The sequence below is a fragment of the Pelophylax lessonae genome, assembly GCF_965119305.1.
Source record: "Pelophylax lessonae genome assembly, chromosome: 1".
Lineage (NCBI taxonomy): Eukaryota > Metazoa > Chordata > Amphibia > Anura > Ranidae > Pelophylax > Pelophylax lessonae.
This window is the reverse complement of record NC_138768.1, coordinates 729,428,648-729,446,745: the sequence shown is the minus strand read 5'-3', so window position 1 is coordinate 729,446,745 and position 18,098 is coordinate 729,428,648. Positions and strand designations below refer to the sequence as shown.

Below are 18,098 nucleotides of genomic sequence, written 5' to 3'. Positions count from 1 at the left end.
ACGTGGTCTCTTAAGCAGCAGCCATTGTTGGGGGGTTGGTGGTTTTAGTTTAGTTTTCTTTCCTGTTTGTTGTTGTTCTATTGTTTTTGTGTTTTATTGAGCCTGGGTATGCCCACACGGCTCTGTTCTGTACCTTGTTTTTTCAAAAATGCAATAAACAGAATTTTCAAAAAAAAAAAAAGGTACAGATAAATTAGAAATACTACTTTTCTCCTGGAATCATGGAATTCTTCCATCCACTGCCAGTCATGTGATCGAATGCCAAAACATTGGTCACATGACTTCAACCAAATGTACTTGGTAGAGTGCCATTCAAACCGAGCCAGCCAGTCAGCTGCTCTGATTGATCCAGATCTTCAGTCTAGATCACACTGTCTGCACTCCAGCACCTGGGAATTCTGCTGTCACCAATAGGAATTCCAGTAAAAAGGTTTAATATCTAACCTGTATGTACCTTTTATGTTGAGTGCATAGAGGGGTGATTATTTGTGGGAAAAGTTAATGGATTTCATTTAATATACATAAACATATATAATAATTATAGGCAACAGAATAGTCTTAAAGGCCAACACCATCTTAATTTAATGTTTAATTGTATGTGACTGGAATTAAATTTTATGCAAGGCTTCCAAAACCACTCATGGATTCTCACATTAGAATCTCCAGTCTCACAAACATAAATGATGGCACCTTGATGGATTCTGAATACTGTTGGTCAATTTATTTTAAAGTCCAGTTGTGATGCCTACATTATGGCCTTATGGCATGAGATGTAAGTTATTGGATTCTTTGATGGATCTAAGAAACCCACTGGAGCCAACGCAGAGCTAAATTATCAGTTTGCATGGAGTTTTCAATTGTCAGTTCCTCTTTTTAAATTTAACCTTAGTTTCTCTTACGTCCTCCAACAGTCGCCGCCCACTTCATATTCATCACAATGGGGTTATGACCTTTGCTCCGTAGGAGTAGCTAGGCAACAGAATATGTTAGTATTAAGGCTTTTAACATATCCCACCCCCAGGGGGTGGTCCCCTCAGTCTATAACCCTCCACTTCCTGTATCCAACTCAGTTTCAATGTCTAGCTTGTCAGGAGTAGCTGGATGTCTCTGTGCTGGGGCACTTGTCTCAGCCTTCTTTCCTTTTTTGGATTTTATTTGAGTTTTTCTCTCTTTCTTTATTTAGGTGTTGTTTTTACCAGCGTTAGTTAGGTCTTCTGATGAAGAGGATACTGCAGGCTGCGTCTCGGGCTGACCCCACTGGTCGCAGGTTGTGGGTCAGTGGTTTCTCAGCCCGCCATCGAGCGTTCAGTCAGGTACCGCTCCTGAGTTTTCTGAACGACCCATCCCTGTTCCATGCAGGGATGCTTGGGTGAGGTGGCTACCTCACTGGACGCTGTGCGGTTTCTCAACCCACCTTCTGCTGCGTCCTGGATGCGACTCTCCCTGTCTCATGTACAGCGGCTTGTTCGCCTGTGCGAGTCTCCCACGCCATGCAAGAGGTAAGTGTATCTATGTGGGGACCTGTCTGTCTGGGGGGTGTCAGTCTGGGACTGTGTTACCTTGCCCTGTGTTCACACTATTGATGTTTCCCTATCTCTCACACTGCATGCTGTGGGCTGCAAGGAGGGGGGGCTGTGCTGCACTTCTGTGTCAGTCTGAGTGTGTGAACGGCTGTGTGCTGTGGAACTTGATGCTATCATGTTTGGGGCACATTACAGCGCCGCTGCGGCGGTTCCCCATGTTATTTATAACTTGTGGTGTATTTTTATTCCACCTTCATGAGGTGGGGGAGCGGCGGTTTTCGGCGCCAAACGGCGCCATTTTGGCTGTACTCGCTCCGGCCGCATGGTACACATGCATGGCAGCCATTTTTTTGTAGCCTCCCATAGGCTTTCATAGAGCGCCCTGCATACAGCATTTCCTTTCTCCAGGAGCACCGATCTAGGCAGCAGCAGCAACGGTCTCTCCAGGTTTTTTTCCTTCTATTTCACTGTATCCTTGCCTGAGTATACCTTCTCCCTGTGGGGGTCCCTGGTGTGGGTGTGCTTGTGTGGCGGTGGGCTTTGTTCGCAGCGCCTTATTTAAAGGGGCGGTCACCCATTTAATTTTACTCTTTTGGGGCATGGATTCTCAGGAAAGCAAATTTCCTGCCACATTGGTGGGAAGCCAGGGGACTGCTGCTTCCCCCCCAGGGGGGGATTTGGCTGCGATTGTGGCTAGCCTTGCGACTCAGGTGCAAATGCTGGTGGCTGCTCAATCCTCAAAAAGGCCCAGAGTTTCAATTTCCTCTGATTCAGAGGGTGATGGTGATGGGGCTGCTGTGGCTGGGGTCTCCTTGTCGGGGTCCCGTTCCTCCCTGGACCTTGTAGGGTCGGAGGTGGAGGCTGAGGTTGAGGGGGTTGATAATTCTCCCCCTGGCTCGTCTGAAGAGCTTGCACTCATGGATGAATTGGTTGCTTCTATCAAGCAAACACTGCGTTTGCAGGATGAACCATGTCCCCCTGCTGCCTTGGCAGCTTATGGGACGCAGAAAAGACGCAAAACATCGCAGGTATTTCCCTGCACTGATGATTTTCAATGCGCTGTTAAGGAGCAATGGCGTAATATACGCAAGCCTTTTGCTGTACCGAGTAGGTTTAAGCTGCGCTATCCTTTTACGCCCGCTACTGATGAGCGTTGGTGTGTCCCGCCTCCGGTGGACCACGCGATAGCAGTTTTAAATAAGTCCACTGCGATTCCTGCTGAAGATACCCCGGTGTTCCGGGATGCCACGGACAAGAGGATGGAGTCCCTTGCCCGTCATACCTATTCTATTATGGGTTCTATGCTGAAAGCTTTATTTGCTTCGCTTATGGCGGCCCAGGCGGTCGCGAGCTGGACGCAGGTGCTTAGACGCATCCTGGTGGCTGATTCTGCCTCCCAGGCGACTTTGGATATGGTGGATCAAATCCATCAGGGTGTCATGTATTTGTGTGATGCGGACCTGGATATGGTTCCGTTGGCTGCACGTGTACATGGTGTGGCGGTGTTGTCTCGCCGCTTGGTTTGGTTGAAGTGTTGGTCGGTGGACCAATCTTCGCGTAAGACCTTGGCTAATCTGCCCTATTATGGGTCTCGCCTTTTTTGGTGAATCCCTAGATACGTTAATTAAGGGGATCACGGGTGGTAAGAGCACGCTCTTGCCCCAATCCCACAAGGTTAAGACGGCTCCCAGTAAGAAGCATGCTTCCTTTCGGCCCCCTCAGGGGTCCTTTCGTGCCTTTCGTTCACACTATAGGGGCAAGCCGTCCAAGGGTCAAGGCTCCCACAAGAAGCCGTGGACTGGTAAGCAAAAGTCCGGCCAGTCCGGTTCCGCGGCCCACAACAGTGCGGCCTGAAGGGGCGCCCTCACCCGGCTCTGGGGTGGGGGGACGCTTGCTCGGTTTTCTTCGACCATGGCTGTCCCGGGTGCGGGACAGGTGGGTTCAGGAAATCGTTTGATCTGGCTACAAGATCGAGTTTCTCTCTCGGCCGGGGAGCAGATTTTTTCCCTCAAATCTTCTACTGTCCCCGGAGCGTTTGCGGGATCTGCATCTAGTGGTGCAGGACCTGAGGGCTCAGGGAGTGGTGGTCCCGGTACCTCATCGGGACAGATTTCGGGGGTTCTATTCCAATCTGTTCACCGTGCCCAGGAAGGAGGGCAAGGTACGTCCGATTCTGGACTTAAAGGCGCTGAACCGCTTTGTGCGGGTGCGCAAGTTCCGCATGGAATCCCTGCGGTCGGTGGTAGCTGCCCTGGTTCCGGGGGAGTTCATGGCTTCCATCGACTTGAAGGATACGTATCTTCACATCCCGATTTTCGAGGGTCACCAGAGGTACCTTCGATTCGCCATAGCGGAGGATCATTACCAATTTGTGGCGTTGCCCTTTGGGCTCGCCTCGGCTCCACGGGTGTTCACCAAGGTGCTGGCACCGGTTCTGGCTTTGTTGAGAGCCCAGGGCGTCTCTGTCCTGGGGTATCTGGACGATATTCTGGTTCGGTCTGCGACCAACCAGGGTCTAGAGGAGGCTCTGTCCGTCACGTTGCAAACTCTGCAGGAGTTTGGTTGGACGGTGAACTTTCCAAAGTCCACACTGTGCCCGTCGGTTCGTCTTCCCTACCTGGGAATGATTCTGGACTCTGTCCAGGCGAAGGTCTTCCTACCGGAAGACAAACTCAGGACTCTTCAGGAGGATGTCAGGTCCCTCAGGGACGCTCCATCCTCGTCCAATCGGACGTGCATGCGGTGTCTGGGATTGATGGTCTCGGCTTTCGAGGCGATTCCCTTCGCCCAGTTTCACACGCGGGGTCTCCAAGCGGAGGTTCTGTCCTGCTGGGACGGGCGACCGCAATCCTTGGATCTTCGGATCTCGTTGAGTCTTCGGACCAGAAGGGATCTTCTGTGGTGGCTCCAGTCCCCGTCGGTGTCGGGGGGCAAGTCCTTTCGTCCCTTAACATGGACGGTGATCACCACGGACGCCAGCCTGTCGGGCTGGGGTGGTGTTCTGGGAGTGCTTTCCGCCCAGGGTACTTGGTCGGAGGAAGAGTCCTCCCTTCCGATCAACATTCTGGAAATGCGAGCGATACACCTCTGCCTTCGACTTTGGACGGACAGACTACAGGGCTGTCCGGTTCGGGTGCAGACGGACAATGCCACGGCGGTGGCTTACATCAACCACCAAGGGGGCACCAGGAGTGCCCGAGCGGCTCGGGAAGTGGCCAACATTCTGTCTTGGGCCGAGACGCACGTCCCGGCAATATCGGCAGTTCACATTCCGGGGGTGGAGAATTGGCAGGCGGATTATCTGAGCCGTCAGACCCTGGACCAGGGGGAATGGTCCCTTCACCCGGATGTCTTCCAGATGTTGTGCGCGAAGTGGGGTCTCCCGGAGGTGGACCTGTTCACGTCTCGTCTGAACCACAAGGTGGAACGGTTTGTGGCAAGGTCGCGCGATCCTCGGGCAGACGCGTCAGACGCGTTGGTTGCTCCGTGGCATCAATACCGGCTGATATATGCGTTTCCACCGATTCAATTGCTGTCCAGGTTCCTTCGCAGGTTGCACTCGGAACCAACCACGGTGATTCTTGTGGCACCAGACTGGCCTCGCCGGTCCTGGTACGCAGACCTCGTAAATCTGGCCATCGACGCCCCGTGGCGTCTGCCTCTTCGAGAAGATCTCCTGTCGCAAGGGCCGATCTTCCATCCTGCTTTACAGTCGCTGGCTTTGACGGCCTGGCTGTTGAAACCGAGGTCCTGAAGAACAGGGGTCTCTCCCCTGAGGTCATTCACACTTTGATCAATGCGAGGAAGTCTTCCTCGGGGAAGGTCTATTACCGTACTTGGAAGGCTTATTTTGCCTGGTGCGAGTCCAGGGGGTTCCCACCTCACACTTATTCGGTGTCTAGGGTGTTGTCCTTCCTTCAGACGGGTGTTGACCAGCGTTTGGCGCTGGCTACAATCAAGGGTCAGGTGTCTGCGTTGGCCGTTCTTTTTCAACGTCCTGTGGCATCGAACTCTTTGGTTAGCACTTTTGTGCAGGGGGTACGGCATCTGATCCCTCCTAGGAGGGACCCTCTACCCCCTTGGGACTTGAATCTAGTTCTGTCCGTGTTGCAGCGTGCTCCTTTTGAAAGGATCAGGGAGATCTCGCTGTCCTTGTTGTCCAAGAAGGTCGCCTTTTTGGTGGCAATTACCTCGGCTCGTAGAGTGTCGGAGCTGGCAGCCTTGTCCTGCAAGTCTCCGTATCTGGTTGTGCACTTGGACAAGGTGGTCTTGCGACCTAACCCTTCTTTTCTTCCGAAGAGGGTTTCGGATTTTCACCTCAATGAGGACATTGTCTTGCCTTCGCTCTGCGCGAAGCCAAAACATCCGAAAGAGGTGCAGCTGCACTCTTTGGATGTTGTCCGGGCGATTAGGGTTTACTTAAAATCAACTGAATCCTTTCGCAAATCGGATTCCATGTTTGTCCTTCCGGAGGGTCCTCGGAAGGGCATGGCGGCGTCGGCTTCTACCATCGCCAAATGGATCAGACAGACCATTGAACAGGCATATGCTTTGAAGGGGAAAGTCCCCCCTGTGCCTGTGAAGGCGCACTCTACCAGATCTCTGAGTACGTCTTGGGCCTGTCGTCATGGGGCCTCTGTGGCCCAGGTGTGTAAGGCGGCAACTTGGTCGACCGTACACACTTTCACAAAATATTACAGAGTAGATGTTCAGGCATCGGCGGATGCTTCCTTTGGCCGCAAGGTTCTTAGTGCGGCAGTTCCCTAGAGCCTTTGTTGCGGGCTCCTTGGCTGTTTGGGATTATTTGTTTTTCCCTGGGTTCTTGCTCCTGTTGAGCAAGTGTTTTTTTCTCATTGCCCAACTGGTTTCCTTCCTTTGGTAAGGTTCCTTTCTCTGATGTGGAGACGGCGTTGCCTTAGGCGCGGCTGCGTTTCCCACCCCTCATGTTTGCACTGCTTTGGGACGTCCCCATTGTGATGAATATGAAGTGGGCGGCGACTGTCGGAGGACGTAAGAGAAAACGGAATTTTTGTAAAATCTTACCTGTAAAATTCCTTTCTCTGAGTCCTCCGACAGTCGCCGCCCCCGCCCCTCTTTTGGGGTTGTTGGTTATATACTCTACTGCTATTCCACTGAAACTGAGTTGGATACAGGAAGTGGAGGGTTATAGACTGAGGGGACCACCCCCTGGGGGTGGGATATGTTAAAAGCCTTAATACTAACATATTCTGTTGCCTAGCTACTCCTACGGAGCAAAGGTCATAACCCCATTGTGATGAATATGAAGTGGGCGGCGACTGTCAGAGGACTCAGAGAAAGGAATTTTACAGGTAAGATTTTACAAAAATTCCGTTTTCCTCAATTACTCCAGGTAAAAAGAAAAAAACAACATGTCCTTAGAATTCAGTCTCAGCTTATTATGTGAGTTTTAGAGAAATGACCATCTAACATAATGCAATTCCTAATTTGTAATACTGTCTTCATTTTTGTTTCTACAGTTCTCTGCCTGATAGCATATCACTTCTTTATACTTCTGTTTGTCTGGTCCTACTGGAAGACAATCTTCACATTGCCAATGAATCCTTCCAAAGAGGTAAATTAACTTATTGGTATAGATTGCAAAGGCATCCTCTGTGAGAAAACATTTCGATCATGATAAAAATGTAGTGCTTATTTATTAGTTATGTAATATACTAAGTATTATTTATAACAAAAAAGTGTTACATTACATTTTTGTCATGTTTTTATTTTGGTATTGTATACAGAAACCCAGTGACCATAATTATTATACAGTGCCTTGAAAAAGTATTCATTCCTCTCAAAATTTTCCACATTTTGTGATAGACCAACATAAATTGGCACATAATTGTGAAGTGGAAGGAAAATGATAAATGGTTTTCAACATTTTTTACAAATAAATATCTGAAAAGTGTGTCGTGCATTTGTATTCAGCCCCCTTTACTCTGATACCCCTAACTAAAATCTAGTGGAACCAATTGCCTTCAGAAGTCACCTAATTCATAAATTGAGTCTACCTGTGTGTAATTTAATTTCAGTATAAATACAGCTGTTCTGTGAAGCTCTCAGAGGTTTGTTAGAGAACCTTAGTGAACAAACAGAATCATAAAGGCCAAGGAACACACCAGACAGGTCAGGGATAAAGTTGTGGAGAAGTTTAACCACTTGCCTACTGTGCACTTAAACCCCCTTCCCATCCAGACCAATTTTTAGCTTTCAGTGCTCTCACACTTTGAATGACAATTGCGCGGTCATGCAACACTGAACCCATATAAATTTTTCATCCTTTTTTCCATAGAAATAGAGCTTTCTTTTGATGGTATTTATTCACTGCTGGGCTTTTTATTTTGTGCGCTATAAATGAAAAAAGATCGCAAATTTAAAAAAAAAAAAACGTTTTTTTCTAGTTTCTGTTATAAAATTTTGCAAATCAGTAATTTTTCTTCATAAATTTTGGCCAAAATTTATACTTCTACATATCTTTGGTAAAAATAACCCAAATAAGTGTATATTATTTGGTCTGCGTGAAAGTTAGAGAGTCTACAAGCTATTATGCTAATCATTGAAAATTGATCACACCTAATGTACTGACAGCCTATCTCACTTCTTGAGACCCTAACAAGCCAGGAAAGTACAAATGACCCCCAAATGACCCCTTTTTGGAAAGTAGACATTCCAAGGTATTTAATAAGAGGCATGGTGAGTTTTTTTAAGTTGTCATTTTTTCCCACAATTCTTTGCAAAATAAAATTTTTTTTTTTTTTTTTTTACAAAATTGTCATATTCAACAGGTTATTTCTCTCACATGGCATATGCATACTTACAACTACACACCAAAATACATTCTGCTACTCCTCCTGAGTATGGCGATATCACATGTGTGAGACTTTTTTACAGCCAGGCCACATACAGAGGTCCAACATTGAAGTAGCACCTCCAGGCGTTCTCGGAGCATAAAATACACTTTTCTTTTCTCAACCACCTATTACACTTTTGAAGGCCCTGGAGCACCAGCACAATGGAAAAGCCCACTAAATGACCCCATTTTGGAAAGCAAACACCCCAACGTATAATCTATGAGGCATAATGAGTCTTTTGAACATGTCATTTTTTTCCAGAATCTTTCGGAAAATGTGGAAAAAAAATGAAAACGCATTTTTTTTTACACAAAGTTGTCAATTTATAAGATATTTCCAACACATAGCATGTACATAGCAAAAATGACACCCCAAAATACATTCTGCTACTCCTCCTGAGTATGGCGATACCACATGTGTGAGACGTTTTTATAGCCAGGCCACATACAGAAGTCCAACATTGAAGTAGCACCTCCAGGCGTTCTCGGAGCATAAAATACCCTTTTCATTTCTCAACCACCTATTACACTTTTGAAGGCCCTGGAGCACAATGAAAAAGCCCACTAAATGACCCCATTTTGGAAAGCAAACACCCCAACGTATAATCTATGAGGCATAATGAGTCTTTTGAACATGTCATTTTTTTCCAGAATCTTTCGGAAAATGTGGAAAAAAAATGAAAACGCATTTTTTTTACACAAAGTTGTCCATTTATAAGATATTTCCAACACATAGCATGTACATAGCAAAAATTACACCCCAAAATACATTCTGCTACTCCTCCTGAGTATGGCGATACCACATGTGTGAGACTTTTTTATAGCCAGGCCACATACAGAGGTCCAACATTGAAGTAGCACCTTCTGGCGTTCTCGGAGCATAAAATACACTTTTCATTTCTCAACCACCTATTACACTTTTGAAGGCCCTGGAGCACCAGCACAATGAAAAAGCCCACTAAATGACCCCATTTTGGAAAGCAAACACCCCAACGTATAATCTATGAGGCATAATGAGTCTTTTGAACATGTCATTTTTTTCCAGAATCTTTCGGAAAATGTGGAAAAAAAATGAAAACGCATTTTTTTTACACAGTTGTCAATTTATTTTAAGATATTTCCAACACATAGCATGTACATAGCAAAAATGACACCCCAAAATACATTCTGCTACTCCTCCTGAGTATGGCGATACCACATGTGTGAGACTTTTACGCAGTCAGGTCACATACAGAGGCCCAACATGCAAAGAACACCATCAGGTGTTCTAGGGCAGTGTTTCTCAACTCCGGTCCTCAGGGCACACTAACAGGCCAGGTTTGCAAGAAAACTGAAATACATCACAGGTGAAATCATTTGCTGCTCAGTGATTGCAGTATTCTAGTCTGCATCTCCCCAAGGTAATACTTAAAAATATGGCCTGTTAGTGTGCCCTGAGGACCGGAGTTGAGAAACACTGTTCTAGGGACACATAGCATGCACATACCATGAATTACCATGAATTACACCCCAAAATACATTCTGCTGAGCAAAGGGTAAACAAAAGCTTACCTCTAGTTTTAGAAGTGCAGTTGTCCACAGGAGTTGAGTCCAGGCAGCAGGCAGGGACATGGTCAGCAACAGTGCATGCAATTCTCCATGCAAGAATACCAGTCCATTGTCAGTGCAGGCCGAGATAATGTGAGCAGTGCTGGTGTGGTCAGTTCATGCGGCAGGCAGAGGCATGATGGTAGTAAGACCTGCAGGCAGAAGTAGGGCCTTTGTCGGGATAGAATGGGGACAGGGGTAGAGGCCTCTCCCACCCAAATCGCTTTGAAGCCTCCGGGATCCAGACCCTAATCTGAGAAGAAGAAAAACAAAAAAAATTGTTTTCTTCATCCAGAAAAACAATTCTGGTCCCCTCACATATGCGAGACCCCTGTGGTATGAATCCCACTACTTCCAGAGGCAGGCAAAAATCGTGGTCAAACAGTCCAGGGTCAGTTCCAGAGCAGGCAGAGGTAGGTACAAAATCGGCAGGCAAAGGCGTGGTCAAATAACAGTCCAGGGTCAGTTCCAGATCAGGCAGAGGTATGAACTGAATCAGCAGGCAGAAGCATGGTCAAAAAACAGGCCAGGGTCAGTTCCCGAGCAGGCAGACATAGGTACAAAATCAGCAGGCAAAGGCGTCATTGAATAACAGTCCAGGGTCATTTCAGGAGCATACAGTGGCATAAGGGGTGAAGGCGGAGGACTACGTTTACCATACTAATAATTTAGACAAGTATGGTAACGGCGGAAACAGTCTTCTACACAGAGGCCTGGTTGGGAAGGACACTGGGAACAATAATAGCGGGTGTCTTTTCTAATTCCTGCCTTGGTACACACCCTACATTTTTTCTGCCGTTTTTGGTTTGTTTGTGTGGGAGGGATTTTACTGGGAAAATGGCGTTCAGACAGTCTACTGATTACGTCGGATCGAATGTTTTCTGGTGGGTCGTTTGGAAATATAAGGGCAGTGAAGATTTCCTCCAGGTAATAAAGGAAGGTTTGGGGGCTTTCCGAGGACTTGCGGTATAAAATGTATGAATTGTATGTGGCCAAATGAAAAATATAAATTGCTACTTTTTTGTACCAATGATATGTACGTCTTGTGGGTAGATAGGGTTCCATCATTTGGTCATTGAAATCCACTCCCCCCATGAATAAGTTGTACTCATTTACACATGTTGGCTTTCGGATTGGGCCATTCCTTCTTCGGGATTCCACATAGTTGTCATTGTGGATTGAAGACAACATGTACACGTCTCTTCTGTCCCTCCACTTCACAGCCAGAACTTCCTCATTTCTCAGACTCGCCGTCAGCCCTCTTCTCAGCTTGGTGTTTACTAGCCTTTGAGGAAAGCCTTTCCGGTTTTTTCGGACCGTGCCACATGCAGGAGTCTTCTTTCTGTGAAGGTTTCGGAACAGGGGCAAACTGGTGTAGAAATTGTCTACATAAAGGTGGTAGCCTTTTTCCAGGAGAGGGTAAATGAGGTCCCAAACTACTTTCCCGCTTGATCCCAAGTAGTCCGGACATTCAGGGGGATGCAGCTGGGTGTCTTTCCCTTCGTACACCCTGAAGGCATATGTGTACCCTGTGGCTCGGTCACATAACTTGTACACCTTCACCCCATAGCGGGCCCTTTTGCTGGGAATGAATTGTTTGATGCCCAGCCTGCCGGTAAATTTAACCAGGGACTCATCCACACATACATGTTGGTCTGGGGTAAATACTTGAGGGAATATTTCCGAAAAATGATTTAGAAGTGGCCGAATTTTGAATAGCTTGTCAAATGCTGGGGAATTTCGGGGAGGGCACTGGGTATTGTCGTTAAAATGGAGGAACCTCATGATCATCAAATACCTGGCCCTGGGCATTACTGCAGAGTAGATGGGCATATGGTAGATGGGTTTGGTTGACCAATATGCTTGCAGTTCATTTTTTTTATTGAGTCCCATGTTGAAGGTGAGGCCTAAAAAGATCTTGAACTCCTCCACCTTTAGGTCTCTCCACTCAAAGGGACGGGAATAAAATGATGTGGGGTTACTCTGGATAAATTGTTGTGCATACAGGTTGCACTGGGCCACAATTGACGTCAGCAGGTCCCCCGTAAAAATTAACCCGAAGAAGTCTATTGGGGCAAAGTTCTTCGTGTTGACCTGGACTCCTGGCTGGGCAGTGAAAGGGGGGATGATAGCTTCTCCTGAGTTGCGAGGAAGCCACAGGGGGTTCTGAAGGGCATAGGGAAGGCTGGCGTTGGTCCTAACCCTTTGGGGGCGAGGTGACACCCCACTTGAGCTTGGCCTTTCTTGCTGAGGCACTGTGGTGCTGGTGGATGGCACTGCGGAGCTGGTGGATGGCACTGCGGAGCTGGTGGATGGCACTGCCTCCTCCTCACCAGAACGCCTTCGTTTGGCAGGCGGGCAGTATTCTTCCTCGTCAGAGTCGGTCTGCGTCCCGCTGCTAATGACCGGCTCGTAATTTACTTCGGAGTCAGACTCTGACTCCGAAGAAGATTCCGAAGCAGAAAGCTCCATGTCCCCACTGATGATATTGAAGGCCTCCTCGGCTGAGAAAATTTTTTTTGCCATCGTTGGTGATACTGATGGGCACGGTGACACTGATGGGCACTGTGAGACTGATGGGCACGGTGACACTGATGGGCACTGTGACACTGGCACACTGATGGGCACTGTGATGGGCACACTGATGAGCACTGATGAGCACACTGATGAGCACACTGATATGCACTGTGGGCACACTGATGGGCACTGTGGGCACACTGATGCGCACTGTGGGCACACTGATGAGCGCTGTGGGCACACTGATGAGCACTGGGCGGGCACTGATGAGCACTGGGCGGGCACTGATGAGCACTGGTGGGCACACTGGTGGGCACACTGGTGGGCACTGGTGGGCACTGGGCACACTGGTGGGCACTGGGCACACTGCTCTGTGGGCACAGATGGGCACTGATGGGCACACTGGTGGACACTGGGCACTCTGTGCACTGTGGGCAACTTAGATGATTTGCAATTTTACACTCACGGATCTCTCCTCTCCTCACACTGCAGTCTGTGTGTGAGGAGGGAGAGCTGGCAATGAGAGATGATCTCATATGTTTACATTTGAGATCATCTCTCATTGGATGTCTAGATTGAGTGACGAATGGCCGCTGTGATTGGCCATTCGTCACGATCTGTGATTGGCTGTGTCCAAGGGACACGGCCAACACAGATTATCCCCGGTGCGCGCTCGCGGGAGCGCGCGGGGAGACTGTTCCTACGAGGCAATGAGAGATGATCTCATATGTTTACATATGAGATCATCTGTCATTGGATGCCTCGATCGTGACGAATGGCCGCTGTGATTGGCCATTCGTCACGATCTGTGATTGGCTGTGTCCAAGGGACACGGCCAACACAGTTTCCCCCCGATGCGCACTCGCGGGAGCGCGCGGGGGGCGTGTTAGAGGGAGGCCGTATAAAGACGGCCTCCCGAAAATTCAAGTCCGCGCTGCAGCCGTATATAGGCTGTAGCGCGGATGTCAGGAGGTTAAAGCAGGGTTAGGTTATAAAAAAATATCCCAAACTTTAACGTCTCACGGAGCACCGTTCAATCCATCATCCGAGGTGCTCTCGTCAGTTCAGACCAAAATTGAACTTTTTGACCTAAAAGCAAAACGCAATGTGTGGTGGAAAACTAACACTGCACATCACCCTGAACACACCATCTCCACCATAAAAAATGGTGATGGCAGCATCATGTTGTGGGGATGCTTTTCTTCAGCAGGAACAGGGAAGCTGGTCAGAGTTGATGGGAAGATGGAGTTAGAGTTTGCAAAAGACTTGAGACTGGGGCAGAGGTTCACCTTCCAGTAGGACAACTACCCTAAACATACAGCCAGAGCTACAATGGAATGGTTTAGATTAAAGAATATTCATGTGTTAGAATGGCCCAGTCAAAGTCCAGACCTAAATCCAATTGAGAATCTGTGGCAAGACTTAAAAAATTGCTGTCCACAGATGCTCTCCATCCAATCTGACAGAGCTTGAGCTATTTTACAAAGTAGAATAGGCTAAAATGTTACTCTCTAGATGTGCAAAGCTGGTAGAGGCGTACCCAAAAAGACTTGCAGCTGTAATTGCTTTCATTTACAAAGTATTGACTCAGGAGGCTGAATACAAATGCATGCCACACTTTTCAGATATTTATTTGTAAAACAAATTATAATTTTCCTTCCACTTCACAATTATGTGCCACTTTGTGTTGGTCTATCAGATAAAATCCCAGTAAAATACATTTACGTTTTAGGTTGTAACATGACAAAATGTGGAAAATTTCAAGGGGTATTAATATATATATTTATATATTTTTTTTTAATGTAATCTTTATTTGATTTTAAACATGAAAAATAAAACAGAAAAACTGTAGGTATAGCAGACATGGACATCATGTCTCGTAAGCCAAAGCATATTTCAAATGCATGTAGCAACAAACAACAGTTCCACATATGTGTGAATATACAATATAGACAAGTATGACCTAACATAGCATAACGTCAAGAAAGAGGTCAAAGCTTATTTACCCTAGGATATTGTGGAACCCACTCTAGGGGAGTTCAGACCACCAACATCCAGGATAATCATATGGTTTGGATGCCTCCCTGCAGAGAGAGGAGGCCAAGCCGAACCCCATAAGATCTGGGAGGTAAGTAATGGGCTGCATGGCAGGAACACCATACGCGGGGGTGTGTGCTGGCACCCACTACACAGGCCACTCGGATCACCAGGACGACACCGCTGGATTTCTCAGATCAGTGGAATCAAAGGACCCCAGCCACAAAACTCTCCCAAGGGCAGTAGAAATATTGAATAACCAAAAGAATATATATGTGAAGAAAAAGAAGGGGGGAAGAGGACAAACAGGAGCAGGAGAAGAAGGTGGGATAGGGTGGTAAGAAGACTAAACAGGGGGGAAGAAAGGAGAGGGAGGGGGGTTAATGGATGCATTATGTATCCTAAATTCTACGAGACCACTCACACTGGCAGATATTCTTATACTAACAGAAAATCAAATACTAAGTCAGTTAGGCAACTTAAAGTTGGGGTCCGCTAGTTTCAGCAGGGCCACATAGAGGCTTTATGAGTCTGTAGCCTTGGTGTGTTACTGCCACGCCATGCCATCCAAGTGGCACATTGTTTATCTATTGTACCCTTACAGGTAGCAATCCATTCCTCTTTGTAAAAAAAAGAAATCCATTCCTCAGCCTCCATAATTTAATTTACTTTCCCAGTCTATTCCTCGCAGCCTGGTACCTGAGGTCACTTTCAGTATGCTGGTATAAATCATTTGGCAGCATTTAGGAAATGCGGTAAGGTGCTTCATTTGTAGTGGCTGAGCGGAATCATAGGCACATGGAGGAGGAAATAGACTGGAGACAGAGGAATGTCTATATCCAGGATTTCTGCTATCTGCGTCTTAATAAACTTCCAGAAAACCTGGATCTTGGGGCAGTCCCACCATATATGCGATAGCATTCCACACTGATCACAGCCCTGTCAACAGAGATCTGAGACAGAGGAATAAATACGTGCCAGAGCAGCTGGAACATGGTACCAAAGCGTCAAGATCTTATAGTTGTTTTCCTGTGTCTTAAAGTCTACAGAACTAGAGTGGGTCAGCCGATACATTTGAGCTAGTTGGTCCTCTGAGAACTCACATTCCAGATCATGTTCCCACTAGCGGATAAAGGTAGGTTTGCCTGTGGGCGAGGCTAGGATCAGCAATTCATACAACTCTGAGATCATGTGAGGAATGGGTTCATCTGAGACGAACAGGCGCTCAAACATTGGTAAGTGTAGTTACCGCCCAGAACGAGCATCCGTAAGTCGAGAAGAAGTGATGAAGCTGTTTGTGCCTCCAGAAGTCCATGGGAAATCTCCCATATCGCTCCCTGAGAGTCTGTAGGGGAAGAAGTCTCCCGTCTTCCAGAAACTTTCCACAGCAGGTCTTGCCATCTGAAGCCCATGGCCCAAAAAAGGCAACGTGTTCTCCTGGTGAGAATCATAGGTAATGGTGCCAGTGGTGATACAGAAGATACCAAGGAGAGACGGTGGTTATTACTGTCCCAGGTCCTCAGGGCATGGGTCGTCAAGGGTGACATCACCTCTGATAAGCCTCTATACTCCCCGGGGCATACGTCAAGTTGCGCTCCGCTATGAACTTTTCTAGAGGGACCCACAGCTTAGTAGCGGTATGATGCCGCCAGTTTTTGAATTCTCTGAAGGAGCATCACTCAATAGTATTGTTTAATGTCAGGTATGCCCAGACCACCTATCTGCTTAGGGTGTTGTAACACCCACATGGCAATTCAAGGTTTCCTGCCCGACCAGACAAAGAGAGCAAACAGCCTTTTGAGCTTGGTAAAAAAGCTATTTAGTAGGGACAATGGTACCATCTGTAGGAAGAAAAGGATCCTAGGGAGAATGTTCATCCTAATGATATTGGTGTGACCCATCCAGGTGAAGGCAGTCTTATTCCAGGTTTGTAAGTCGCAGCAAATAGAGCTCAACAGGGGAATTCAATTCTGTGTGTTATAGCATCTCCGCTTGGTCAGTAATTCTGATACGTAAGTATTTCAAAGAGGATTTCGCCCAGGTGAATGGGAAGGCTTGTTGTGAATTAGTAGCAAGGGTGGAAGATAGAGTAATGGGTAGTATCCCAGACTTCGTGAAGTTAATTTTGAAATTAGATACTGAGCCAAGGAGCTGCAATTCTTTCATCAGGTTGGGCATTGAGACCAGGGGGTCCGTGAGATGGAATAGGATATCATCCGCATAGGCCGAGAGCTTGTGCTCCATTGTGCCTACAGTCACTCTTCTAACATTTGGATTTGATCTGATGGCCCTAAAGGAACAGTTCCACCACCAAGGCGAAGACAAGGGGTGAAGGCAGACATCCCTGACTCGTGCTGTTCCTAATCGAGAATCGTTGGGAGAGCCTTCAATTAACAAGCACCTGAGCACTAGGAGATGTATATAGGGCTGAAATCTACATCAACGTATGCGGGCCTAAACCTAGATGTTTTAATACCACAGTGAGGTGTGCCCAGTTCACCTGGTCAAACGCCTTTTTGACATCAGAAGACAGGATGCAGTAGGACAAAGAGGTCTGACGGGTGTGAGCCCAGTAAATCAACTGAATTGCCCTAAGGGAGTTATCCCTAACCTCTCTACAGTGTATAAAGCGTGTCTGATCTGGGTGGATCACCGATGGAAGAAGATACTTCAACCTATTCGCAATGATTTTTTCAAATATTTTCAGGTCTGCATTAAGCAGAGAGATAGGGCGGTAACTCTGAGGGAGAGTATGGACTTACCATCTTTTGGGAGTACCATAAAGTGGGCTAGTAAAGCCTCTGAAGGAATCCATTTGCAATCGAGTTGAACTGAAGTACCTACACATCAGGGATAGTAAAGATGGTAAAAATGTGGCGTAATAGGCTTTGGTGTAGCCATCAGGGCCAACCCAAGACTATTACCATTTGGCAATGATTTGACTATAGCATCCAACTCCATCTGGGTAATGGGAGATTCTAGGGTTGCCTGTTGCTCCTCCATCAGAGACGACAGTCCCACAGATGTTAAGTATTCGCGAATGTGTTCCAGCTTTAAGGCCCGGGCCTCTGAGGAAAGTGAGGAATCCAGGTTATATAAATCCGCATAGTAGTCGTGAAACAACGAGGCAATCCTAGAGGTGTTGATGACGCATTCTCCGTCGGGGGCCGTGGCTTGTGTACATAAGCCGTGGCGCTATGCTTCCATAGAGCCCTGGCCAACATCCTACCACACTTGTTGCCATGCTCATAGTATTTATAAGACATGAAACGTAGCTGCCTACGGACCCGTCTGTCCAAGAGATGGGGGAAGAGGTCCCTAAGGTTCGTAAGTGTTTGAATATCTTCGGGTGCCCCGTGACGCATATGTCTAAGTTCAGCCTGCTGTAAAGTGGTCAATACCCTGTTAAAATCTGCTTGCCATTCCCGCTTGAGTTTGGTGCCTAGCGAAAAAAGCTCTACCCTCACCGCTGCCTTATGTCCTTCCCATACCGCCCCCTCACTCACTTCCCCAGAAGTATTTTCCGTAAAATAATGAGCAAGGGTTTCAGTTACCTTAGC

General features: G+C 47.2%; 1 protein-coding gene across 2 annotated transcripts in view; it reads left to right on the top strand.

Moving 5' to 3' along the window:
- Window positions 1-18,098, top strand: part of ZDHHC2 (zDHHC palmitoyltransferase 2) — a 172,902-nt gene that overhangs the window by 66,926 nt on the left and 87,878 nt on the right. For both annotated transcript variants that reach the window (XM_082243043.1, XM_082243044.1), the window contains one exon: window positions 7,022-7,116. In XM_082243043.1, the coding sequence (XP_082099169.1) occupies window positions 7,022-7,116 (95 nt within the window). The remainder of the gene's footprint in view (window positions 1-7,021; window positions 7,117-18,098) is intronic.